The sequence below is a fragment of the Ambystoma mexicanum genome, chromosome 2q (genome assembly GCF_040938575.1).
Source record: "Ambystoma mexicanum isolate Mex_15411 chromosome 2q, UKY_AmexF1_1, whole genome shotgun sequence".
In the NCBI taxonomy this organism is placed as follows: domain Eukaryota; kingdom Metazoa; phylum Chordata; class Amphibia; order Caudata; family Ambystomatidae; genus Ambystoma; species Ambystoma mexicanum.
Window position 1 is genome coordinate 1,475,219,077 of NC_090924.1, and position 25,571 is coordinate 1,475,244,647.

The 25,571-nt window shown below is 50.9% G+C and overlaps 1 protein-coding gene across 1 annotated transcript in view; it reads right to left on the reverse strand.

The window, feature by feature from the left end:
* Positions 1–1,982: 1,982 nt before the first annotated feature.
* The window catches only part of LOC138570281 (cytosolic phospholipase A2 gamma-like), a 507,932-nt gene continuing 484,343 nt past the window's right edge, over positions 1,983–25,571 (reverse strand). The window contains exon 19 of the mRNA XM_069649050.1: positions 1,983–9,559. Within this exon, the coding sequence (XP_069505151.1) occupies positions 9,405–9,559 (155 nt within the window). The 3' untranslated portion in view covers positions 1,983–9,404. The remainder of the gene's footprint in view (positions 9,560–25,571) is intronic.

Sequence of the window (25,571 nt, forward strand, 5' to 3'; positions counted from 1 at the left end):
AACAGGGTTTTATGTTTACAATAAATACAAAGAGAGACAAGGCTGGGGGTGCAGATTTCTTAATGGGACCCTAGTTCCATTCACAGGGGGTACATCCATCCACACTTCTGGCTGCCACCCAATCACTGGGTTGCCACATTCACCTTCCCTGAACATTTTACAGGCATTTCACTCCAGGTGTGGATTTGACGCTAAATCCGAGCACTAGTCATCCAAATGGTTATATGGGATCCTCAAATGTGGGCGTCGCTCTCTGAGGCAGGTAGAGGCCATGCCCATATTTGGCAACATCTGAATTCCCGTCACTTGTGCCGAATCCTGTGTTATACTGTTAGGCAGAGTAGTGGATTTCATACAGGCGTTCATCGTAGAAACATTTCTGCAGTTACAGCATGCTGTACTCCAACATAAATACCAAAGGCTGTCACCAACCAGTGCGACCCAGACAGACACCTGTGCAAGGAGAAACAGACTGGGAACATGAGAGAACTGGAGCCTCCCAGGTGCACACACATGATCCATGTCCCTGCTCTGTGATGTGGACACAGCATTGCACATGTAGGCTTCACCGGTCAGGAAAGAGTTGCGGTCTTTCCACCTTCCCCAGGGGAATGACGTGGGCATAGAACCATTCTGGCTCCTGGCACTGTGGCCAGGGAAGGGTCAGAGCTTCAAGCCAGGGAGTTTAGGACAGTCATCTCATCTGTGCATCCTTTTCCCATCAGCCAACAAGAGCCGCCCTGGCAAGGCCCACTGCTCAGTTTCCCCTCCCTATGCATCTCTTTGATGACCCCTAGTATGGGGGGTGTGTATCCCAAAGTGTTCACCAAGGCCAAGAAATCCCAAGAAGGGGGCAGGCTGATTGCATGAAATGATGCCCACCTGAGATCATGTCCCAAGCGCAGTCCTATGGCGGTTTTAGCACTGGCACAAGCGGTATGGCTTCTATACATGATCTCGTCACAGTGGGTATATGCACACTAAACCCCATGCACGCCAGACTTTGCATTGCTAGATGTGGGGCAAGGCTTCACCCTTTCCCCCACCATTGTCCACTCACAACATGCAGGAAGTCTTCCCATCCTCCCTGCAGGGCATACTGGGGCATGCAATGTAGATGCCAAATTGCTGTAACTGCCAATGATGTGTTGTACACTGAGCCCATTAGAAACTGCCCAGTATATGTCTTTAATTAAAGCTATTACCCATAGTGGTCGCTTCAAACATATGGTACAACTGGCCGAATTCATGTTAAATGGGTATAACAGGAAGACCAATGAAGTTCTGATAATCCACAATGCCACCTGAATCTGATGTGGTGGATGACGATCCCCAGTAAATGGGTGTTAAAAAGCCTTGATCGGAATTTGCACTAGTGCACTAACTGGGCAAAACTGCTGGGCAGAGTAAGCACAATCGGAACTGGCAACGTGCACATGGCGCATAGCATGCCATCTTGCCATCATTAGACCTAGCAATGCTATGCCGGCAGACCATGGTGTGAACTGGTAATGCATTGCCAATGGGAGGCTTCTAAATAGATATTCCATGTGAATAGTCTCTCGATGAAAGCCAGGAGGGCGTCTGGCAGTGTACGAGCCAGCAGGCAGAAGTGTCATAGGCTCACAGCTAGGAACTGGCTCTGTGCACTTTGAATGCAGTTAACATCCCCCACCGAGCCAAAGCAGGGGCTGACTGGTGAAGAGGTGAGCATGTGTGGCACGCCCACATGCACAGCAGAAGATGGGTCAGTGGTCCTCCGTGTAGTAGTGTGATACGCCTCTTCCTTGTACGTAGTGCTCTCCTGACACTGCAGCCTGTGCGCAGTGTTGGACAGTAGTCAATGCTCCGTCTGCCTGGATGCAATCATGGAGAGCCCCCCAGCACCTCAATGCTCTGCCTGAACGAGTGAGAGCCCTCAGAGGCCAGTGAAGCTGCTCCCCTGACTGATGGGAGAGACTACAAAGGCAACGTAGGCATAGTGGCAGGAATACAATTTATTTAATGATCATATAAAAATGCTCACGCAGGCCGTGATTTATAGAACACGGGGCAGCGTCCTGTACATCACATCACAGCCTTATTTAGTAGTAAAATCATGTATGTTGCAGACATTGCTAGACTGCCCACACCCAGTGGGCACAGGTGGCATAAGCAGAGTATACTCGGACATGGGTAACAGCATCTATTGCGAGAAGTAACTTTCCTTAGAACTAAAGAGAAATATGTTGTGTCATAACTAGTGGTACATCGTGAAAAGGTGTCAGAGGTCACCGCTGGAATCAAGAAAAGATAGAAAAGTGCTGATTGGAGAAGACCAATGGAAATCTTCAAAATCAGATGTCTCTGAAATATCTCTTCTGATTCAAAGTGTTAGCCAAGGAATAGATTAGTGCAAAGAGACCCCCTTGCCCATTAGCTGGGAAATAGTCATGTTTTCATCTCTATTTTAAATCTGGGATGAGCTATGATCATCCTGATGTCCTAAGGGAAGGAGCTGCACACTACTGCAGCAGCCTCTTTCTCAATCTGCCTACCTCTACACTATACCCCTGTAACTAATCCAGTAAAGGACTGCAAGATTATCCTTGGCCTCGAGCCAAGGGACCATATCTCTCCAGCCCACAAATCTCTCCACTGGCTCCCAGTGGCTGCAAGGATCAAGTTCAAGCCCCTCTCCATTGCCCACAAGGGTATCTGGGGCTGGAGAACACACTACATCCAACTCTCTCTTCCAAAATACCTTCCTTCAAGAGCCCTTTGCTCAGATACCTCCAACTCTCTGAGGTTCAGATGCTTCTCTGGGCAGAGAGTGGGAGGTAGATCTCTCCCCTCTGCAGGTGCCTCTCTCTAGAATGGCCTCCCTGCCCCCTCAGACTTGAGCCGGACCACCTGAAGTTCCAGAAGCAGCTCAAGACTCTCCTTTTCTCCTCTGCCTTCTCTCTCACGCTCCCTTGCATACTTACCGGTCTGCTGCGCTGACTGGGGGCTTGGTTCCCTCAGAGTCTCACTGGGAACCAGGCCCCTCCACTCCCAGGCTTCCTTTGCACGGCCTCCTGGCCTACCGTACACTTAGGGGCTGTAAACTGTAACCCCATCAGCCCCTCTGCCTCCTTGCACTTACCTAGAGCCATGCTGCCATTATTGCACTTTCCCCTTTCCTCTCCCTTGTACTTCCCCCCTCTCCTACCCCTTGCACTTCTATTGTCGCACTTGCATGATCCGAATGACACAAACCATAGTAGGATCGTGTGCCTCCCTACATCTTCCGTCCCTGTCTTGTGGTGCCTAGAAACACTTGTGTGCAGGCGCGTTATTAATGCCATATCATACCACACCATATCATATCGAAGGAGGGAGGCTAGCTGAGCCTTTCAGTTCATTTGACTAGGTTGGAACCACCTGGCTCAGGTGTGATGACGACATTAAGGCCATGAATTTGCCTTTTAAGATTTGACTTCCGTAACATGGGATTATTTCATGTAGCGCCTTGTAGGGAATCAGAAGCACTTTAAAAGGGAGCGAGTGCAGAAAGTGGAAATCAGAAGAGATGTGTTTCCTACACCAGCGTGAAGCAAGGCCCAGGCAGCTGCATTCTGACTCTCTAATGCCGGAAGTCAGAGTGGAAATGCTGGATGTGCATTACAGGGGACAAGCAAGAAAAGGAAGGGTTCTTCTAAGGGCTACCAAGGGAACACATGCTCGCTTTACAGCCAATGTAATTACAGTGAATCGTTCTTCCCTGATTATCCCCTATTTAGTCAGACCTTCCCACAAGTTCCCAACTATGCCTGATTCAAGATGCCCCAGAACTCCCCTGCAAAGTGTTCTTTACAATCCGGCGAGTTCCAGCCAATGTTTCAGGTCCACTATGCTGTATGACAAAGCCCACAACCACACTTAGGGCTGAACCTCCTCTGCAAAGGGGCCTTAAAGCCACAGCATTCTCTTATTCGCCCAAGGTGTTGTTTCCATTCCAATCTTCCTGGCAGATGCATCCCTGTTTGAAAAGATGCATCTGTTCCTTCAGTGTAATAAAGCCCAGGTGCTGTGGCAGAGCATGCCTGGAAGTGGCAGACCTTGCTTGGAAGTGGCAGACCTTGCTTGGAAATGGCAGAGCTTGCTTGGAAGCTGAAGGGCTTGTGGGAAATGGCAGAGCTTGCTTGAAAGTGGCAGAGCTATTTTGGAAGTGGCAGACCATGCATGGAAATGGCAGAGCTTGCTTGGAAGTGGCAGACCATGCATGGAAGTGGCAGGCCTTGCTTGGAAGTGGCAGGCCTTGCTTGGAAGTGGCAGAGCTTACTTGGAAGTGGCAGACCTTGCTTGGAAGTGGCACCTTGCTTGGAAGTGGAAGACCTTGCTCGGAAGTGCAGACCTTGCTTGGAAGAGGTAGACCTTGCTTGGAAGTGGCAACTTGCTTGGAAGTGGCAGACCTTGCTTGGAAGTGGAAGACCTGCTTGGAAGTGGCAGACCTTGCTTGGAAGCTGAAGGGCTTGTGGGAAATGGCAGAGCTTGCTTGGAAGCTGAAGGGCTTGTGGGAAATGGCAGAGCTTGCTTGAAAATGACAGAGCTATTTTGGAAGTGGCAGACCATGCATGGAAATGGCAGAGCTTGCTTGGAAGTGGCAGACCATGCATGGAAGTGGCAGACCTTGCTTGGAAGTGGCAGGCCTTGCTTGGAAGTGGCAGAGCTTACTTGGAAGTGGCAGACCTTGCTTGGAAGTGGCACCTTGCTTGGAAGTGGAAGACCTTGCTCGGAAGAGGTAGACCTTGCTTGGAAGTGGCAACTAGCTTGGAAGTGGCAGACCTTGCTTGGAAGTGGAAGACCTGCTTGGAAGTGGCAGACCTTGCTTGGAAGTGGCAGACCTTGCTGCGAAGTGGCACCTTGCTTGGAAGAGGCAGACCTTGCTTGGAAGTGGCAGACCTTGCTTGGCAGTAGCAGACTTTGCTGTGAAGTGGCAGACTTTGCTGTGACGTGGCAGACCTTGCTTGGCAGTGGCATACCTTGCTTGGTAGTGGCAGACCTTGCTGTGAAGTGGCACCTTGCTTGGAAGAGGCAGACCTTGCTTGGAAGTGGCAGACCTTGCTTGGCAGTGGCAGACCTTGCTGTGAAGTGGCAGACCCTGCTTGGAAGAGGCAGACCTTGCTTGGAAGTGGCAGACCTTGCCTGGCAGTGGCAGACCTTGCTGTGAAGTGGCAGACCTTGCCTGGCAGTTGCAGACCTTGCTGTGAAGTGGCACCTTGCTTGGAAGAGGCAGACCTTGCTTGGAAGTGGCAGACCTTGCTTGGCAGTGGCAGACCTTGCTGTGAAGTGGCACCTTGCTTGGAAGAGATAGACCATGCTTGGAAGTGGCAGACCTTGCTTGGCAGTGGCAGACCTTGCTGTGAAGTGGCAGACCTTGCTTGGAAGAGGCAGACCTTGCTTGGAAGTGGCCTGCCATGGTTGGAACTGGTAGGAACATGCTTGGAAGTAGCACACCTTACTTGGAAATGGCAGACCTTTCTTGGAAATAGTAGAGCATGCTTGAAGTGCAGAGCTTACTTTGAAGTGGCCGAGCTTGCTTGGAAGTGGCAGAGTTTGTTTTTAAGTGGCAGACCTTGCTTGGAAATGGCAGGCCTTGCTTGGAAATGGCAGGCCTTGCTCTGAAGTGGCAGATTTTGCTTGGATGTGGCAGACCTTGCTCGGAAGTGGCAGAGGTTGCTTGGAAGTGGCAGGCCTTGCTTGGACGTGGCAGAGCTTGCTTGGAAGTGGCAGAGTTTGTTTCTTAGTGGCAGACCTTGCTTGTAAGAGTCACCTTACAGACCTTGCTTGGAAGCGGCAGATTTTGCTTGGAAGTGTCTGACCTTTGCAAGCAAAGTGGCAGATTTTGGAAGTGGCAGACTTTGCTTGGAAGTGGCAGGCTTTGCTCATAAGTGGCAGAGCTTGCTCAGAAGTGGCAGAGCTTGTTTGGAACTGGCAGGCCTTGCTTGTAAGTGGAATGCCTTGCTTGTAAGTGGCAGACTTTGCTTGGAAGTGGGAGACCTTGCTTGGAAGTGGAAGACCTTGTTTGGAAGTGGCAGAGCTTCCTTGGAATTGGGAGAGCGTCCTTGGAGGTGGCCGAGTTTGCTTGCAAATGGCAGACCTTGCTCAGAAATGACTTACTTTGCATGGAAGTGGCAGACCTTGCTCTGAAGTGGCAGATTTTGCTTGGACGTGGCAGACCTTGCTCGGAAGGGGCAGACCTTGTTTTGAAGTGGCAGGCCATACTTGGAAGTGGCAGACATTGCTTGAAAGTGGCAGGCCTTGCTCACAAGTGACAGAGCTTGCTCAGAAGTGGCAGAGCTTGTTCAGAAGTGGCAAACCTTGCTTGGAAGTGGAAGACCTTGCTTGGAAGAGGCAGAATTTGCTTGGGACTGGCAGAATTTGCTTGAAAGTGGCAGACCTTGCTCTGAAGTTGCAGAGCTTGCTCAGAGGCGGAAGAGCATGTTCGGAAGGGGCAGAGCTTCCTTGGAAGTGGCAGAGCTTGCTTGGAAGGGTCAAACCTTGCTTGGAAGTGGAAGGCCTTGCTTGGGAGTTGCAGACTTTGCTTGAAAGTGGCAGACCTTGCTCTGAGGTGGCAGACCTTGCTCTAAAGTGGCAGAGCTTCCTCTGAAGTGGCAGAGCATGTCCGGAAGTGGCAGACCTTATTTGGAAGTGAACAACCTTGCTTGGAAGTGGAAGACCTTCCTTGGAACTGGCAGACCATGCTTGGAAGTGGCAGACCTTGCTTGGGAATGGAAGACCTTGTTTGGAAGTGGCAGACCTTCCCTGGAAGTGGCAGTCCTTGTTTGGATGTGGCAGACCTTCCCTGGAAGTGGCAGTCCTTGTTTGGAAGTGGCAGAGCTTCCTTGGAAGTGGCAGAGCTTCTTTGGAAGCTGCATGGCTTGCTTGGTAATGGCATATAGCTTGCTTGAAAGTGGCAGACATTGCTCAGACGTTGCAGACCTTGCTTGGAAGTGGCAGACCTTGCTTGGCAGTGGCAGACCTTGCTTGGAAGTGGCCAGCCATGGTTGGAAGTGGTAGAACATGCTTGGAAGTAGCGCACCTTACTTGGACATGGCAGACCTTTCCTGGAAATAGCAGAGCGTGCTTGATGTGGCAGAGCTTGCTTTGAAGTGGCAGAGTTTGTTTTTAAGTGGCAGACCTTGCTTGGAAATGGTAGCCTTGCTTGGAAATGTCAGGCCTTGCTTGGAAGTGGCAGGCCTTGCTTGTAAGTGGCAGAGCTTGCTGGAAAGTGGCAGAGTTCGTTTTTTAGTGGCAGACCTTGCTTGTAAGAGTCACCTTACAGACCTTGCTTGGAAGCGGCATATTTTGCTTGGAAGTGTCTGACCTTTGCAAGCAAAGTGGCAGACTTTGGAAGTGGCAGAGCTTGCTCAGAAGTGGCAGTGCTTGCTTGGAAGTGGAAGACCTTGCTCAGAAGTAGCAGTGCTTCCTTGGAAGTGGAAGACCGTGCTTGGAAGTGGAAGACCTTGCTTGGAAGTGGCAGACCATGCTTGGAAGTGGCAGTGCTTGCTTGGAAGTGGCAGACCTGGCCGTATTAGTTTCTAATCAACTGTCTCCCAGAAAAGCTTCACAAGCAAAAGCAATGTTAGCCAATAGATGCATTGGAAGCACAATTCCTGGCAAGGGAAGTGCTGCACAACATTGACCCTCTTGATGGAATAGTGTCACTGAGTAATGGGGTAATCTGATGTTTGGTCTCCTTTTTGGGGGGTTGAAAGCCTACAAAGAAAGGGAATATTTTGGTGGGGGCCCTTGGGAGAGGACACTGGGGCTAATCGTATTCAAAGGACCTAAAAAGCAGGAAGAAACACTCTATGAGTTTACTTTTGGGCCTTCCAAATCCGCTGCCAGGTGCATCCTCCAGGAGGAAGTGGGGGTTGAATATATTTCTGTGTGACAGTATCTCATGAAATGAGAAGGCTGATCCCACCAGAACGATTCTATGTGATGGACCCCCTGGTAAGAACCGTGAGCTGCCATCTCGGTCTCAGTTGCTTTGACGCCCCTCCTCAGACACTGGCCAATCCTCAATGTCACTCGAAGTGCAAGTCCCTGCCATTGCGTTATATGCAAAGGGAACCCAGTCAGTTATGAAGCCCAATGCAAATGTAGGCTTGCCTCTTACAACAGGCCTTGATGTGAATCGAGTGTTCATCACATCAAGAATGAGTAGGCTCTGAGCTGAGTCACCAGTTACCCGTGGCATCCGTAATGGGTGAAGGGGCTGGGCTTTGGAGGAGAAGGGACTGTCCTATGATCAGTTTGCATGGTACAGGGACTCAGATAACATTTCAGTTTTCTTTGCGCTGTTGGTCTGTGGGGACTGGTTTGGGTGCTCACATGACTCTGAAGGCCACTGTAACACGAGTCTCCATGCCGCACTCCAAAAGTAAGAAACTCTTCCACTCCTGAAAGAGTGCAGGCTGGAGTCCCCGTGGTTAATTCTCTTGCCAATCTGCAGGTTTGTCTAGCACTCAAGGCATTTAACAAATGTTGTGCCAATAAGAGCACAGTCAATGCCTAAGTGCCACCTAGGCTCCTTCTGTGCCTGCATCACATTCCGCACATTGCTGGCACACCCCGTGTCACATGTCATAAGTCCCCCATACCTACTATGTCACCCTCAATGGCATGCACACCCTGTGCCACAAATTGTAAATCTCCCATACCTAGTAAGCCACCCTCAATCAAATGCACACCCGTGCCACATATTGAAACTCCCCAATACCTGCTTTGTTTCCTTCAATGACATGTACACCCTGTGGCACATACTGTGACTCCCATACCTACTCTGTCACCCTCACTGTTGCTTTCTATGGTACCTGATAAGTCATACCCAGACCTGAATAAAGAGGCATGTGGATCAGTCAGCTCATTCTATAGCCTTTCCATATCTTGTCTTCAGTGACTCATATTATTCATATCTGCGCGTGTGTTTATGGATTGCATCTACCACTGAGGATTGGAACAGCCATGATTGATCGGGTCGCGCCACAGACAGTGCTCGTTTGGTTAGGACACCATGGGATGATTATTACACATTTTGCTCCGAGTCTTGGCATGGTTTTTCTGCACCATACCCCACCCCCAGGCCTCAGGCGAAGAGCATAATATTGACAGAGGGAATGTTATCTCAGATTTTGTAGATTAGAAATTGATCAGAGGATAAGGCCGAAGGCAACTGATTGAAGCACGATTTTAAAATATATTCCACGAAGGAGGATATCATGAGCCGTGTTAGAAACTGAAAGCGCAGCCGCGGTGGCATAGCTGAGCAGAAACTACTTGGATATTAGTTAGGGTACAGATACCATGAAAGATAAGCAGATGATTTTAGATCAACAAGGAAATGTTTGCAAGATGATCTTCATCTTTCTTCCATCTCATCCCGCGTGGACCGCCTGAGCGAGCTCCTGTAGAATCTTATCTTTATGCTTCTGCACAGTCATCTTGGACAACCGCAGAAGGTTGTCTACGTTCTCCCTGCCGTAAGAAGTCTGGAATGTCGAGAAGATGTCTTTGTAGTCCTGTATTTCACCTGTGAAAGAACATATGAATACATTAATCATTATACAGATCAGATGACTATCGATCAGGCTCGTGGTACTGCTGGATAGCGAACACCGCCTAGACAAAAAACCCACTGCAAATCTTGGAGTCAATGACTCTTGCCCTCTCACCTTCTTCATGTATTGTCTCTTTCAAACACACCACTATTATCCATCTCTCGACCGCTCTCTCCTTTTTGGCCTATTCCCTTTCTTCCTTTTCTCTATAAACATGTGGAGCAAATGATCTATTCCTACGTCTCTTCATTCTTAGATCTTCATTCTCTACTTACGCCGCTACAATCCGGTTTATGGACTGCCCAATCGACCAAAACTGCTCTTCAACATTTCTCTGATTCACTTGTTTCCACATCACAGTAAATCACGTTATATACTTATTCTTCTTAATTTCTCCGCAGCCATTGATATCGTTGGCCACCCCACTCTTTACATCACTGTCTTGTCTCGGGGCCTTCCTGGCCCTGTCATAATCTGGATTCGCTCTTATCTCTCTGATCATTTATTCTCGATGTCATGGGCTGGTCGCCTCACCTCCCCTGCCATCTCTTATACACTGTCCCACAGGGCTCTTTCATTGTCCCCTTTTATTTTCCCTTTACACTAGCCTTCTTTCCTCACTTATCGTCTCTTTCAATCTCTCGTGCCACTTCTACGACAATGATTCACAAATCTTTTTGACTTTCTCTGACTTCTCTTAAGCCCTTTATTCCTGAGTCTCTACTGGCCTCTCTGCTATCCAATTCTGGATGTCCTCCCCTCCACTTTCCTTCACCTGAACCCATCTAAGACAGAGATTCTCTTCTTCCCTCCTCCTTCCCCCTTTCTTTCTTTCCACCCTGCTTCTCTTTCCTTTTCAACCTCTGCCCGTAATCTTGGGGTTTTCTTTGACTCCCCTCTCTCTTTCTACTCCCATATTCCTCTCACTGCATGCAGCTGTCATTTTCTTCTTTTTAATCTTCATCATGCTCAGCCTTTTCTCTCTTTCTCATCTGTGCCCTAATTCTTTCACAGATTGAATATCGCATGGCCCTCTTAATTGGTCTTCCAGCATCTCGTTTTATTCCTCTTCGATCTATCAATAGTTCCGCTATCCATCTCCTCTTTTGTCCTGACCCACGTCCATCTATTTCTACCTCACTGTTATTTGCTGCTTCAATTCTACCCGTTGAATCTCTGCTCTGGTTCCATGGTCTTGCTCCTTCTTATTTCTCCTCCCTAGTCTCTTTCTAGTCTCCCTCCCACCCCCTTAGGTCCCAGTTTAGTTTTTGTCTAGCTGGCCCAAAACCCCTCTGTGTTGCATCTCGTTTTCGCTCATTTTCTCTAGTAGCACCTCTTCGCTGGAAGTTGTGTCTCCTTAGCGTCCTCTCTTCTTTCTGACTCTTAATACTTGACAGATCAGCGTTTTATGTCTTTACCCTTTAATTATTGTACCGCTGTTTAACTTTATGTAAAAATTTAATTTCATGTTAAGTGCTATAAAAATCTATGTAAGTACAAATACTTTAGGCCCCTCTAACTTGCAACAAAGCAATGGCTTGTCGTGTTACACAAATTCTATCTACACAGGACGTGCTGGACCTGCTCTACAGACTGCCTGTGTGTCGATCCCATCCAGTAATGCTGAACTTCTTGTTTTAAGGTAACTAGCACTGTTGTTTCCTCTTCTGAAATGTCAGCACGTGTGTGGATACCATTAGAACTAACTTCAAACTACTTGTGGTTCCGCGGTTGTCGCCTACGGTGGTTTGTAAACCTATATGCTGCTAGTTGAAGGTTTGCTTGATTTGCATACATAAGAGTGGCGGCTGGGCGATATCCCTCACTAATAAGCACACATTGAGGGATAGACTTGATGCCAGGAGAGTTTCTGAACAGCTTGAGCTTTCCTTAAGATAAGTCTTTAACTATTTAGAACCACTGTAATTAAGCGTTTGGTAGTATATACTTTTTGGAAGTACACATGTCAGAAATGAGTAAAACTACAGAAAAACCAGTGCAGCGCGTCATGAAATATCCCCTTCTAAATACACGTTCATTAGAAAAACCTGCAGCAGATGTATGTGATTACATCCTGGATAACCAGGTGGATATCATGTGTATCACCGAGTCATGGCTGCAGGACTCTACTGGTCCCATTATTGATGGCTTTGTAGTTTTCGGGCAAAATAGAGAAGTAGGTAGGGGTGCAGGAGTAATACTTATAGCTAGGCAAGACTTAGCTTTCTTTCAAACACCATTTCCCATGAGAGTTGTGAAATGATGTTGTTAAAAACAACTCCCACACCCAATAACTGCTTGAATATAATTTTCTCATATCGCCTTCCTCATGACACGCTGAAGTTTCTAGAAGGAATGTCACAGTACTTAGCTACAATGAACAAATACAACAGTTCTATGATTGTCCTGGGAGATTTTAATTGACACTTGGGGAAGGCATCAGATTCTGATGCTTTGGACCTAGAACATCTACTGCAAAATAATCAATTCACAGTCCTGAAAAAATACCCTGCACATAAACAGGTGGATATCCTGTACTGGGATGCTGCCAGGAATCTTCCCTCTGTTACATTGGTCACTGAACCATGCATTTGGTCCGATCACTTTTTTGTTAATTTTGACCTCCAGATTCTCACCTTTCTTATACAAAAGAAAAATGCTATTACGAAAGTTATCAGTAGGAATCTAAATAATATTAAGGCAACTGATTTAGAATGCTGCCTTAAGAAACTCATGGCCTTTACTTCTCATGAAGATTCCCCTGATTTTCTAGTATTGGAATATGAAAAAGCCATTACTGTTCTGCTGGATAAAGTAGCCCCTTTAAAATATAAGTATATCAGAGAAAAATCAAATAGACAAAAAGGGTTTGCAGCACATTTGGTTACATGTAAGAAAATAAAAAGGAAAGTGGAAAGAAACTAAACTGGGTAAAACTGCAGACGCAAGAGAGTAAAGATAGGTGGAAAGATCTAGAAAAACTGTACCAGAAAGTAATCTTTAAGGCAAATCAAGATTATTTTAATACGCAAATATTGAATGCAAAAAATGAGTCAAAAAAACTATTTCAAATCTTTAAGAACCTGGAAAAACAGAAGGCTCAACTAAAAAACTTTTATCCTACTCAGGAGGACTGTGCGATAGTCCAGAGAGAATTTGCCGATAAAATCAGGATAGCTCAGGCTAGCATTGCAAACAATCTGGCTACACTTTCACCCGACTCAGTGGCCATAGTCGCGGGGATATCCGGGCATACTAATGTTTCTCCCATTGCCTTTAAAACTGTCTCAAGAGATGAGCTGGAGAAAGTGTTCAAGCTAATGCTGCTGAAGCTAATGCATCGGTCCTATCGCGTGTCTGGAGGGCATTATCCCCTCAAGAATTGCCCTGGAACACTGGGACATGCTCTTCCCTTTTCTGTTGCCTTTGGCTAATGCTGCATTTATTTAACCTGGGCTGGATCACACAAGCAGCAATAATCTGAGACCTATCACGAATGTGCCTTTTCTATTAGAGATAAATTGGCAACGATAGAGCTTCAGGAATAGGTGGAAAGTCAAAAGATTCTCCACCCTAAGCAGACAGGTTTCAGGCCCTCCCATGGCACGGAAAGCACACTTCTGGATCTGCAGTCAGACATTTTCAATATCATGAATAGGAGTACGCCGGGGCTGCTGATGTTATTAGACCTATCAGCAGCATTCAGACTCGTAGACCATTAAAAACTGCTCACTAGGTTCACGGATCATGGAGGGTGCTCCTGTGGAGCGATAGACTGGATTAGGTGCTTTCTTTGTGAAAGGAAATCAAGAATAGTGTGGGGTAATGCATTTTCCAAGCCCGAGTTAATTAAATGTGGTGTCGCACAGGGAGCGTGTCTCTCTGCGGTATATACACTTTATGTGATGTTTTGGATGCACTTGCCGTACATTTTTCAAACTACGTTGATGATACCCAGCTCATTATTGAATCGAGCAGGGTTTATGAGAAAGACCTGGAGAACATAGAACAAGTGTATAGGGCTGTCTAAATTTGGATGATAAAGAATGGTCTGTGTCTTAACGCTAATAAAAATGAGTTTCTTATTTTTGGCTTCACACAGGCAGTGTAGTTAACAAAGCCCAATACCATCTAAGGCTGCTTAGATTAGTGAAGCCTTACGTATCCGTGGCTAATTGTACAACACTGGTCCGAGTTGTTATAATGCTGAGGCTGGATTACTGTAGTGTATTACTGGCTGGAGCTAGTAAGGCCTGCATAAAAAAACTCCAGATACTTCAGAATGATCCAGTCCGAATCATCAAAGGCACCACAAGACGGGACCCAGTGTCTACATACAGGAGAGAGCTTCATTGGCTCCCCGTAGAGGCCAGAATGGGTTTTCAGTTGAATACCATTGTGCATAAGTGCCTATATGGACAAGCGCCTGAATATTTAAAAGAACGATTGGTACTGGAAAATCATACCAAAGTCACCCGGTCCAAGGACTCGATGCGCCTGACCCAGCCTAGATGCAAAAGAGTCAGAGGTAACGGACGCTCTTTCACGGGAAAAGGCAGGGCTGGCTTGGAACAAGCTCCCGGTGGAGATGCCTCCGGAAGAAAATGACACCACCTTTAGGAAATGTCTCAAGACATCATTGTTTGCTTAAACTGTAATATGTTGCGCCCTGATGCCTGTGGGCTCCGGCGCAATATAAACAAATAAACATAAACACAGCGGCTCCTTACGCAAATCGCAACCTTTCTTTGGAATAGAGCAGAAAACACGAGTAAAATAACTGCTGTATTGAAGAGTAAATAAGCTGGCATACTGAAGGAGAAGAAGGATGAAGAGGGGGTAAATCCTCCGTAGAAAGCTATGGCTGGAGACTGGCCCCACAGATCAGCAGGTTTGGTCCACAAGGAGTACACTGGAAGCCTGAAAGGTGAGAAGAATGGGGTGGCCGCCGGGGTATGGTGTCTTGAGAGGAACAGTAGGATTTCCCAAATCTACAATAGCTAAAAACACATGCTTCCTAATGCTGTGTGCCCATGCACCAGTGAAATAAATTCCACTGGGAAACATAACGTAACAGTTGTATTTGTAGAGTGCACGTCCACCCCCAGAACGGCATCTTGGCTCTATTAATAGATAGCTGATGTTTATCGTTACCCAACTTTATGGTACTCATGTTATCGACCTAAGAAGACTACAGGGCTGAGTGGACCTGCCGGAATTTGAGCCTGTGACCATGATGTAAAACACAGGCCCCTGCAATGGATGCATTAGTCTACTGAGCCACACACACGGAAGCCATAATATTTTGCACATCCACACATATGCACGGGTGGGGAGGCATTTCCGATCTGTTCTGAAGCCGCTCACTCCAGAGACCAAAATGTGCATGCAAAATAGAGGTGGTACTTGTGAGATTACATTTGCCTGACACCCAACTACCAGACGACTGGCTAATCTCGAGGGATTCACAAGGCGTCTAGTGGAAGAGAGTCTCCCTGAGGGCATCACAGGGTGTCTAGTGGAAGAGAGTCTCCCTGTGGGCATCACAGGCTGTCTAGTGGAAGAGAGTCTGCCTGAAGGCATCACAGGGTGTCTAGTGGAAGAGAGTCTCCTTGCGGGCATCACAGGGTGCTAGTGGAAGAGAGTCTCCCTGAGGGCATCACAGGGTGTCTAGTGGAAGAGAGTCTCCCTGAGGGCATCACAGGGCGTCTAGTGGAAGAGAGTCTCCCTACAGGAATCACAGGCTGTCTAGTGGAAGAGAGTCTCCCTGAGGGCATCACAGGGTGTCTAGTGGAAGAGAGTCTCCCTGCAGGCATCACAGACTGTCTAGTGGAAGAGAGTCTCCCTGAGGGCATCATAGGGTGTCTAGTGGAAGACAGTCTCTCTGCCAGCATCACATGGTGTCTAGTGGAAGAGAGTCTCCCTGTGGGCATCACAGGCTTTCTAGTGGAAGAGAGTCTGCCTGAAGGCATCACAGGGTGTCTAGTGGAAGAGAGTCTCCTTGCGGGCATCACAGGGTGCTAGTGGAAGACAGTCTCCCTGAGGGCATCACAGGGTGTCTAGTGGAAGAGAGTCTCCCTGAGGGCATCACAGGGCGTCTAGTGGAAGAGAGTCTCCCTGAGGGCATCACAGGGTGTCTAGTGGAAGAGAGTCTCCCTACAGGAATCACAGGCTGTCTAGTGGAAGAGAGTCTCCCCGAGGGCATCACAGGGTGTCTAGTGGAAGAGAGTCTCCCTGAGGGCATCACAGGGTGTCTAGTGGAAGACAGTCTCCCTGCGGGCATCACAGGGTGTCCAGTGGAAGAGAGTCTCCCTGCGGGCATCACAGGCTGTCTAGTGGAAGACAGTCTCTCTGCGGGCATCACAGGGTGTCTAGTGGAAGAGAGTCTCCCTGCGGTCATCACAGGGTATCTAGTGGAAGAGAGTCTCCCTGCGGGCATCACAGGGTGTCTAGTGGAAGAGAGTCTCCCTGCGGGCATCAAAGGGTGTCTAGTGGAAGAGAGTCTCCCTGCAGGAATCACAAGGTGTCTAATGGAAGAGAGTCTCCCTGCAGGTATCACAGGCTGTCTAGTGGAAGAGAGTCTCCCTGCAGGAATCACAGGGTGTCTAGTGGAAGAGAGTCTCCCTGTGGGCATCACAGGCTGTCTAGTGGAAGAGAGTCTCCCTCTGGGCATCACAGGGTGTCTAGTGGAAGACAGTCTCCCTGCGGGCATCACAGGGTGTCCAGTGGAAGAGAGTCTCCCTGCGGGCATCACAGGCTGTCTAGTGGAAGACAGTCTCTCTGCGGGCATCACAGGGTGTCTAGTGGAAGAGAGTCTCCCTGCGGGCATCACAGGGTGTCTAGTGGAAGACAGTCTGCCTGCGGGCATCACAGGGTGTCTAGTGGAAGAGAGTCTCCCTGTGGGCATCACAGGGTGTCTAGTGGAAGAGAGTCTCCCTGAGGGCATCACAGGGTGTCTAGTGGAAGAGAGTCTCCCTGAGGGCATCACAGGGCGTCTAGTGGAAGAGAGTCTCCCTACAGGAATCACAGGCTGTCTAGTGGAAGAGAGTCTCCCTGAGGGCATCACAGGGTGTCTAGTGGAAGAGAGTCTCCCTGCAGGCATCACAGACTGTCTAGTGGAAGAGAGTCTCCCTGATGGCATCATAGGGTGTCTAGTGGAAGACAGTCTCTCTGCCAGCATCACATGGTGTCTAGTGGAAGAGAGTCTCCCTGTGGGCATCACAGGCTTTCTAGTGGAAGAGAGTCTGCCTGAAGGCATCACAGGGTGTCTAGTGGAAGAGAGTCTCCTTGCGGGCATCACAGGGTGCTAGTGGAAGAGAGTCTCCCTGAGGGCATCACAGGGTGTCTAGTGGAAGAGAGTCTCCCTGAGGGCATCACAGGGCGTCTAGTGGAAGAGAGTCTCCCTGAGGGCATCACAGGGTGTCTAGTGGAAGAGAGTCTCCCTACAGGAATCACAGGCTGTCTAGTGGAAGAGAGTCTCCCTGAGGGCATCACAGGGTGTCTAGTGGAAGAGAGTCTCCCTGCAGGCATCACAGACTGTCTAGTGGAAGAGAGTCTCCGTGAGGGCATCACAGGGTGTCTAGTGGAAGACAGTCTCCCTGCGGGCATCACAGGGTGTCCAGTGGAAGAGAGTCTCCCTGCGGGCATCACAGGCTGTCTAGTGGAAGACAGTCTCTCTGCGGGCATCACAGGGTGTCTAGTGGAAGAGAGTCTCCCTGCGGGCATCATAGGGTGTCTAGTGGAAGAGAGTCTCCCTGCGGGCATCACAGGGTGTCTAGTGGAAGAGAGTCTCCCTGCGGGCATCAAAGGGTGTCTAGTGGAAGAGAGTCTCCCTGCATGAATCATAAGGTGACTAATGGAAGAGAGTCGCCCTGCAGGTATCACAGGCTGTCTAGTGGAAGAGAGTCTCCCTGCAGGAATCACAGGGTGTCTAGTGGAAGAGAGTCTCCCTGCGGGCATCACAGGCTGTCTAGTGGAAGAGAGTCTGCCTCTGGGCATCACAGGGTGTCTAGTGGACGAGAGTCTCCCTGAGGGCATCACAGGGTGTCTAGTGGAAGAGAGTCTCCCTGAGGGCATCACAGGGTGTCTAGTGGAAGACAGTCTGCCTGCGGGCATCACAGGGTGTCTAGTGGAAGAGAGTCTCCCTGTGGGCATCACAGGGTGTCTAGTGGAAGAGAGTCTCCCTGCGGGCATCACAGGCTGTCTAGTGGAAGAGAGTCTGCCTGAGGGCATCACAGGGTGTCTAGTGGAAGAGAGTCTCCCTGCGGGCATCACAGTGTGCTAGTGGAAGAGAGTCTCCCTGAGGGCATCACAGGGCGTCTAGTGGAAGAGAGTCTCCCTGCGGGCATCACAGGGTGTCTAGTGGAAGAGAGTCTCCCTGCAGGAATCACAGGCTGTCTAGTGGAAGAGAGTCTCCTTGAGGGCATCACAGGGTGTCTAGTGGAAGAGAGTCTCCCTGCAGGCATCACAGACTGTCTAGTGGAAGAGAGTCTCCCTGAGGGCATCACAGGGTGTCTAGTGGCAGACAGTCTCTCTGCCAGCATCACATGGTGTCTAGTGGAAGAGAGTCTCCCTGAGGGCATCACAGGCTGTCTGGTGGAAGAGAGTCTCCATGAGGGCATCACAGGGTGTCTAGTGGAAGAGAGTCTCCCTGCGGGCATCACAGGCTGTCTAGTGGAAGAGAGTCTACCTGCAGGCATCACAGGCTGTCTAGTAGAAGAGAGTCTCCCTGAGGGCATCACAGGGTGTCTAGTGGAAGAGAGTCTCCCTGCGGGCATCACAGGGTGTCTAGTGGAAGAGAGTCTCCCTGCGGGCATCACAGGGTGTCTAGTGGAAGACAGTCTCGCTGCGGGCATCACAGGCTGTCAAGTGGAAGAGAGTCTCCCTGCGGGCATCAAAGGGTGTCTAGTGGAAGAGAGTCTCCCTGCAGGAATCACAAGGTGTCTAATGGAAGAGAGTCTCCCTGCGGGTATCACAGGCTGTCTAGTAGAAGAGAGTCTCCCTGCAGGAATCACAGGGTGTCTAGTGGAAGAGAGTCTCCCTGTGGGCATCACAGGCTGTCTAGTGGACGAGAGTCTCCCTGAGGGCATCACAGGGTGTCTAGTGGAAGAGAGTCTCCCTGAGGGCAGCACAGGGTGTCTAGTGGAAGACAGTCTCTCTGCCAGCATCACATGGTGTCTAGTGGAAGAGAGTCTCCCTGCGGGCATCACAGGGTGTCTAGTGGAAGAGAGTCTCCCTGAGGGCATCACAGGCTGTCTGGTGGAAGAGAGTCTCCCTGAGGGCATCACAGGGTGTCTAGTGGAAGAGAGTCTCCCTGCGGGCATCACAGGCTGTCTAGTGGAAGAGAGTCTGCCTGCAGGCATCACAGGCTGTCTAGTGGAAGAGAGTCTCCCTGAGGGCATCACAGGGTGTCTAGTGGAAGAAAGTCTCCCTGCGGGCATCACAGGGTGTCCAGTGGAAGAGAGTCTCCCTGAGGGCATCACAGGGTGTCTAGTGGAAGACAGTCTCTCTGCGGGCATCACAGGGTGTCTAGTGAAAGAGAGTCTCCCTGCGGGCATCACAGGGTATCTAGTGGAAGAGAGTCTCCCTGCGGGCATCACAGGCTGTCTAGTGGAAGAGAGTCTCCCTGCAGGAATCACAAGGTGTCTAATGGAAGAAAGTCTCCCTGCGGGTATCACAGGCTGTCTAGTGGAAGAGAGTCTCCCTGCAGGAATCACAGGGTGTCTAGTGGAAGAGAGTCTCCCTGTGGGCATCACAGGCTGTCTAGTGGAAGAGAGTCTCCCTCTGGGCATCACAGGGTGTCTAGTGGAAGAGAGTCTCCCTGAGGGCATCACAGGGTGTCTAGTGGAAGAGAGTCTCCCTGAGGGCATCACAGGGTATCTAGTGGAAGAGAGTCTCCCTGCGGGCATCACAGGCTGTCTAGTGGAAGAGAGTCTCCCTGCAGGAATCACAAGGTGTCTAATGGAAGAAAGTCTCCCTGCGGGTATCACAGGCTGTCTAGTGGAAGAGAGTCTCCCTGCAGGAATCACAGGGTGTCTAGTGGAAGAGAGTCTCCCTGTGGGCATCACAGGCTGTCTAGTGGAAGAGAGTCTCCCTCTGGGCATCACAGGGTGTCTAGTGGAAGAGAGTCTCCCTGAGGGCATCACAGGGTGTCTAGTGGAAGAGAGTCTCCCTGGGGGCATCACAGGGTGTCTAGTGGAAGACAGTCTGCCTGCGGGCATCACAGGGTGTCTAGTGGAAGAGAGTCTCCCTGTGGGCATCACAGGGTGTCTAGTGGAAGAGAGTCTGCCTGCGGGCATCACAAGGTGTCTAGTGGAAGAGAGTCTCCCTGAGGGCATCACAGGGTGTCTAGAGGACGAGAGTCTCCCTGAAGGCATCACAGGGTGTCTAGTGGAAGAGAGTCTCCCTGAGGGCATCACAGGGTGTCTAGTGGAAGACAGTCTGCCTGAGGGCATCACAGGGTGTCTAGTGGAAGAGAGTCTCCCTGTGGGCATCACAGGGTGTCTAGTGGAAGAGAGTCTCCCTGTGGGCATCACAGGCTGTCTAGTGGAAGAGAGTCTGCCTGAGGGCATCACAGGGTGTCTAGTGGAAGAGAGTCTCCCTGCGGGCATCACAGGGTGCTAGTGGAAGAGAGTCTCCCTGAGGGCATCACAGGGCGTCTAGTGGAAGAGAGTCTCCCTGCAGGAATCACAGGCTGTCTAGTGGAAGAGAGTCTACCTGAGGGCATCACAGGATGTCTAGTGGAAGAGAGTCTCCGTGCAGGCATCACAGACTGTATAGTGGAAGAGAGTCTCCCTGAGGGCATCACAGGGTTATCTAGTGGAAGACAGTCTCTCTGCCAGCATCACATGGTGTCTAGTGGAAGAGAGTCTCCCTGCCGGCATCACAGGGTGTCTAGTGGAAGAGAGTCTCCCTGAGGGCATCACAGGCTGTCTGGTGGAAGAGAGTCTCCCTGAGGGCATCACAGGGTGTCTAGTGGAAGAGAGTCTCCCTGCGGGCATCACAGGCTGTCTAGTGGAAGAGAGTCTGCCTGCAGGCATCACAGGCTGTCTAGTAGAAGAGAGTCTCCCTGAGGGCATCACAGGGTGTCTAGTGGAAGAGAGTCTCCCTGCGGGCATCACAGGGTGTTTAGTGGAAGAGAGTCTCCCTGCGGGCATCACAGGGTGTCTAGTGGAAAACAGTCTCCCTGCGGGCATCACAGGCTGTCTAGTGGAAGAGAGTCTCCCTGCGGGCATCAAAGGGTGTCTAGTGGAAGAGAGTCTCCCTGCAAGAATCACAAGGTGTCTAATGGAAGAGAGTCTCCCTGCGTGTATCACAGGCTGTCTAGTGGAAGAGAGTCTCCCTGCAGGAATCACAGGGTGTCTAGTGGGAGAGAGTCTCCCTGTGGGCATCACAGGCTGTCTAGTGGAAGAGAGTCTCCCTCTGGGCATCACAGGGTGTCTAGTGGAAGAGAGTCTCCCTGACGGCATCACAGGGTGTCTAGTGGAAGAGAGTCTCCCTGAGGGCATCACAGGGTGTCTAGTGGAAGACAGTCTGCCTGCGGGCATCACAGGGTGTCTAGTGGAAGAGAGTCTCCCTGTGGGCATCACAGGGTGTCTAGTGGAAGAGAGTCTGCCTGCGGGCATCACAAGGTGTCTAGTGGAAGAGAGTCTCCCTGAGGGCATCACAGGGTGTCTAGAGGACGAGAGTCTCCCTGCAGGAATCACAGGCTGTCTAGTGGAAGAGAGTCTCCCTGAGGGCATCACAGGGTGTCTAGTGGAAGACAGTCTGCCTGCGGGCATCACAGGGTGTCTAGTGGAAGAGAGTCCCCCTGAGGGCATCACATTGTGTCTAGTGGAAGAGAGTCTCCCTGAGGGCATCACAGGCTGTCTAGTGGAAGAGAGTCTCCCTGAGGGCATCACAGGGTGTCTAGTGGAAGAGAGTCTGCCTGCGGGCATCACAGGCTGTCTAGTGGAAGAGAGTCTCCTTGCAGGAATCACAGGGTGTCTAGTGGAAGAGAGTCTCCCTACAAGTATCACAGGCTGTCTAGTGGAAGAGAGTCTCCCTGAGGGCATCAAACAGTGTCTAGTGGAAGAGAGTCTCCCTGCGGGCATCACAGGCTGTCTAGTGGAAGAAAGTCTCCCTGCAGGAATCACAGGGTGTCTAGTGGAAGAGAGTCTCCCTGAAGGCATCACAGGGTGTCTAGTGGAAGAGAGTCTCCCTGAGGGCATCACAGGGTGTCTAGTGGAAGACAGTCTGCCTGAGGGCATCACAGGGTGTCTAGTGGAAGAGAGTCTCCCTGTGGGCATCACAGGGTGTCTAGTGGAAGAGAGTCTCCCTGTGGGCATCACAGGCTGTCTAGTGGAAGAGAGTCTGCCTGAGGGCATCACAGGGTGTCTAGTGGAAGAGAGTCTCCCTGCGGGCATCACAGGGTGCTAGTGGAAGAGAGTCTCCCTGAGGGCATCACAGGGCGTCTAGTGGAAGAGAGTCTCCCTGAGGGCATCACAGGGTGTCTAGTGGAAGGGAGTCTCCCTGCAGGAATCACAGGCTGTCTAGTGGAAGAGAGTCTCCCTGAGGGCATCACAGGATGTCTAGTGGAAGAGAGTCTCCGTGCAGGCATCACAGACTGTATAGTGGAAGAGAGTCTCCCTGAGGGCATCACAGGCTGTCTGGTGGAAGAGAGTCTCCCTGAGGGCATCACAGGGTGTCTAGTGGAAGAGAGTCTCCCTGCGGGCATCACAGGCTGTCTGGTGGAAGAGAGTCTGCCTGCAGGCATCACAGGCTGTCTAGTAGAAGAGAGTCTCCCTGAGGGCATCACAGGGTGTCTAGTGGAAGAGAGTCTCCCTGCGGGCATCACAGGGTGTTTAGTGGAAGAGAGTCTCCCTGCGGGCATCACAGGGTGTCTAGTGGAAAACAGTCTCCCTGCGGGCATCACAGGCTGTCTAGTGGAAGAGAGTCTCCCTGCGGGCATCAAAGGGTGTCTAGTGGAAGAGAGTCTCCCTGCAGGAATCACAAGGTGTCTAATGGAAGAGAGTCTCCCTGCGTGTATCACAGACTGTCTAGTGGAAGAGAGTCTCCCTGCAGGAATCACAGGGTGTCTAGTGGAAGAGAGTCTCCCTGTGGGCATCACAGGCTGTCTAGTGGAAGAGAGTCTCCCTCTGGGCATCACAGGGTGTCTAGTGGAAGAGAGTCTCCCTGAGGGCATCACAGGGTGTCTAGTGGAAGAGAGTCTCCCTGAGGGCATCACAGGGTGTCTAGTGGAAGACAGTCTGCCTGTGGGCATCACAGGGTGTCTAGTGGAAGAGAGTCTCCCTGTGGGCATCACAGGGTGTCTAGTGGAAGAGAGTCTGCCTGCGGGCATCACAAGGTGTCTAGTGGAAGAGAGTCTCCCTGAGGGCATCACAGGGTGTCTAGAGGACGAGAGTCTCCCTGCAGGAATCACAGGCTGTCTAGTGGAAGAGAGTCTCCCTGAGGGCATCACAGGGTGTCTAGTGGAAGACAGTCTGCCTGCGGGCATCACAGGGTGTCTAGTGGAAGAGAGTCCCCCTGAGGGCATCACATTGTGTCTAGTGGAAGAGAGTCTCCCTGAGGGCATCACAGGCTGTCTAGTGGAAGAGAGTCTCCCTGAGGGCATCACAGGGTGTCTAGTGGAAGAGAGTCTGCCTGCGGGCATTACAGGCTGTCTAGTGGAAGAGAGTCTCCCTGGAGGAATCACAGGGTGTCTAGTGGAAGAGAGTCTCCCTACAAGTATCACAGGCTGTCTAGTGGAAGAGAGTCTCCCTGAGGGAATCAAACAGTGTCTAGTGGAAGAGAGTCTCCCTGCGGGCATCACAGGCTGTCTAGTGGAAGAGAGTCTCCCTGTGGGCATCACAGGGTGTCTAGTGGAAGAAAGTCTGCCTGCGGGCATCACATGGTGTCTAGTGGAAGAGAGTCTCCCTGCGGGCATCACAGGGTGTCTATTGGAAGAGAGTCTCCCTGCGGGCATCACAGGGTGTCCAGTGGAAGAGAGTCTCCCTGCGGGCATCACAGGGTGTCTAGTGGAAGACAGTCTCCCTGCGGGCATCACAGGCTGTCTAGTGGAAGAGAGTCTCCCTGCGGGCATCAAAGGGTGTCTAGTGGAAGAGAGTATCCCTGCAGGAATCACAAGGTGTCTAATGGAAGAGAGTCTCCCTGCGTGTATCACAGGCTGTCTAGTGGAAGAGAGTCTCCCTGTGGGCATCACAGGGTGTCTAGTGGAAGAGAGTCTGCCTGCGGGCATCACAAGGTGTCTAGTGGAAGAGAGTCTCCCTGAGGGCATCACAGGGTGTCTAGAGGACGAGAGTCTCCCTGCAGGAATCACAGGCTGTCTAGTGGAAGAGAGTCTCCCTGCGGGCATCACAGGGTGTCTAGTGGAAGAGAGTCTCCCTGCGGGCATCAAAGGGTGTCTAGTGGAAGAGAGTCTCCCTGCAGGAATCACAAGGTGTCTAATGGAAGAGAGTCTCCCTGCAGGTATCACAGGCTGTCTAGTGGAAGAGAGTCTCCCTGCAGGAATCACAGGGTGTCTAGTGGAAGAGAGTCTCCCTGTGGGCAACACAGGCTGTCTAGTGGAAGAGAGTCTCCCTCTGGGCATCACAGGGTGTCTAGTGGACGAGAGTCTCCCTGAGGGCATCACAGGGTGTCTAGTGGAAGAGAGTCTCCCTGAGGGCATCACAGGGTGTCTAGTGGAAGACAGTCTGCCTGCGGGCATCACAGGGTGTCTAGTGGAAGAGAGTCTCCCTGTGGGCATCACAGGGTGTCTAGTGGAAGAGAGTCTCCCTGCGGGCATCACAGGCTGTCTAGTGGAAGAGAGTCTGCCTGAGGGCATCACAGGGTGTCTAGTGGAAGAGAGTCTCCCTGCGGGCATCACAGTGTGCTAGTGGAAGAGAGTCTCCCTGAGGGCATCACAGGGCGTCTAGTGGAAGAGAGTCTCCCTGTGGGCATCACAGGGTGTCTAGTGGAAGAGAGTCTGCCTGAGGGCATCACAGGGTGTCTAGTGGAAGAGAGTCTCCCTGCAGGAATCACAGGCTGTCTAGTGGAAGAGAGTCTCCCTGAGGGCATCACAGGGTGTCTAGTGGAAGAGAGTCTCCCTGCAGGCATCACAGACTGTCTAGTGGAAGAGAGTCTCCCTGAGGGCATCACAGGGTGTCTAGTGGAAGACAGTCTCTCTGCCAGCATCACATGGTGTCTAGTGGAAGAGAGTCTCCCTGAGGGCATCACAGGCTGTCTGGTGGAAGAGAGTCTCCCTGAGGGCATCACAGGGTGTCTAGTGGAAGAGAGTCTCCCTGCGGGCATCACAGGCTGTCTAGTGGAAGAGAGTCTACCTGCAGGCATCACAGGCTGTCTAGTAGAAGAGAGTCTCCCTGAGGGCATCACAGGGTGTCTAGTGGAAGAGAGTCTCCCTGCGGGCATCACAGGGTGTCTAGTGGAAGAGAGTCTCCCTGCGGGCATCACAGGGTGTCTAGTGGAAGACAGTCTCGCTGCGGGCATCACAGGCTGTCTAGTGGAAGAGAGTCTCCCTGCGGGCATCAAAGGGTGTCTAGTGGAAGAGAGTCTCCCTGCAGGAATCACAAGGTGTCTAATGGAAGAGAGTCTCCCTGCGGGTATCACAGGCTGTCCAGTAGAAGAGAGTCTCCCTGCAGGAATCACAGGGTGTCTAGTGGAAGAGAGTCTCCCTGTGGGCATCACAGGCTGTCTAGTGGACGAGAGTCTCCCTGAGGGCATCACAGGGTGTCTAGTGGAAGAGAGTCTCCCTGAGGGCATCACAGGGTGTCTAGTGGAAGACAGTCTCTCTGCCAGCATCACATGGTGTCTAGTGGAAGAGAGTCTCCCTGCGGGCATCACAGGGTGTCTAGTGGAAGAGAGTCTCCCTGAGAGCATCACAGGCTGTCTGGTGGAAGAGAGTCTCCCTGAGGGCATCACAGGGTGTCTAGTGGAAGAGAGTCTCCCTGCGGGCATCACAGGCTGCCTAGTGGAAGAGAGTCTGCCTGC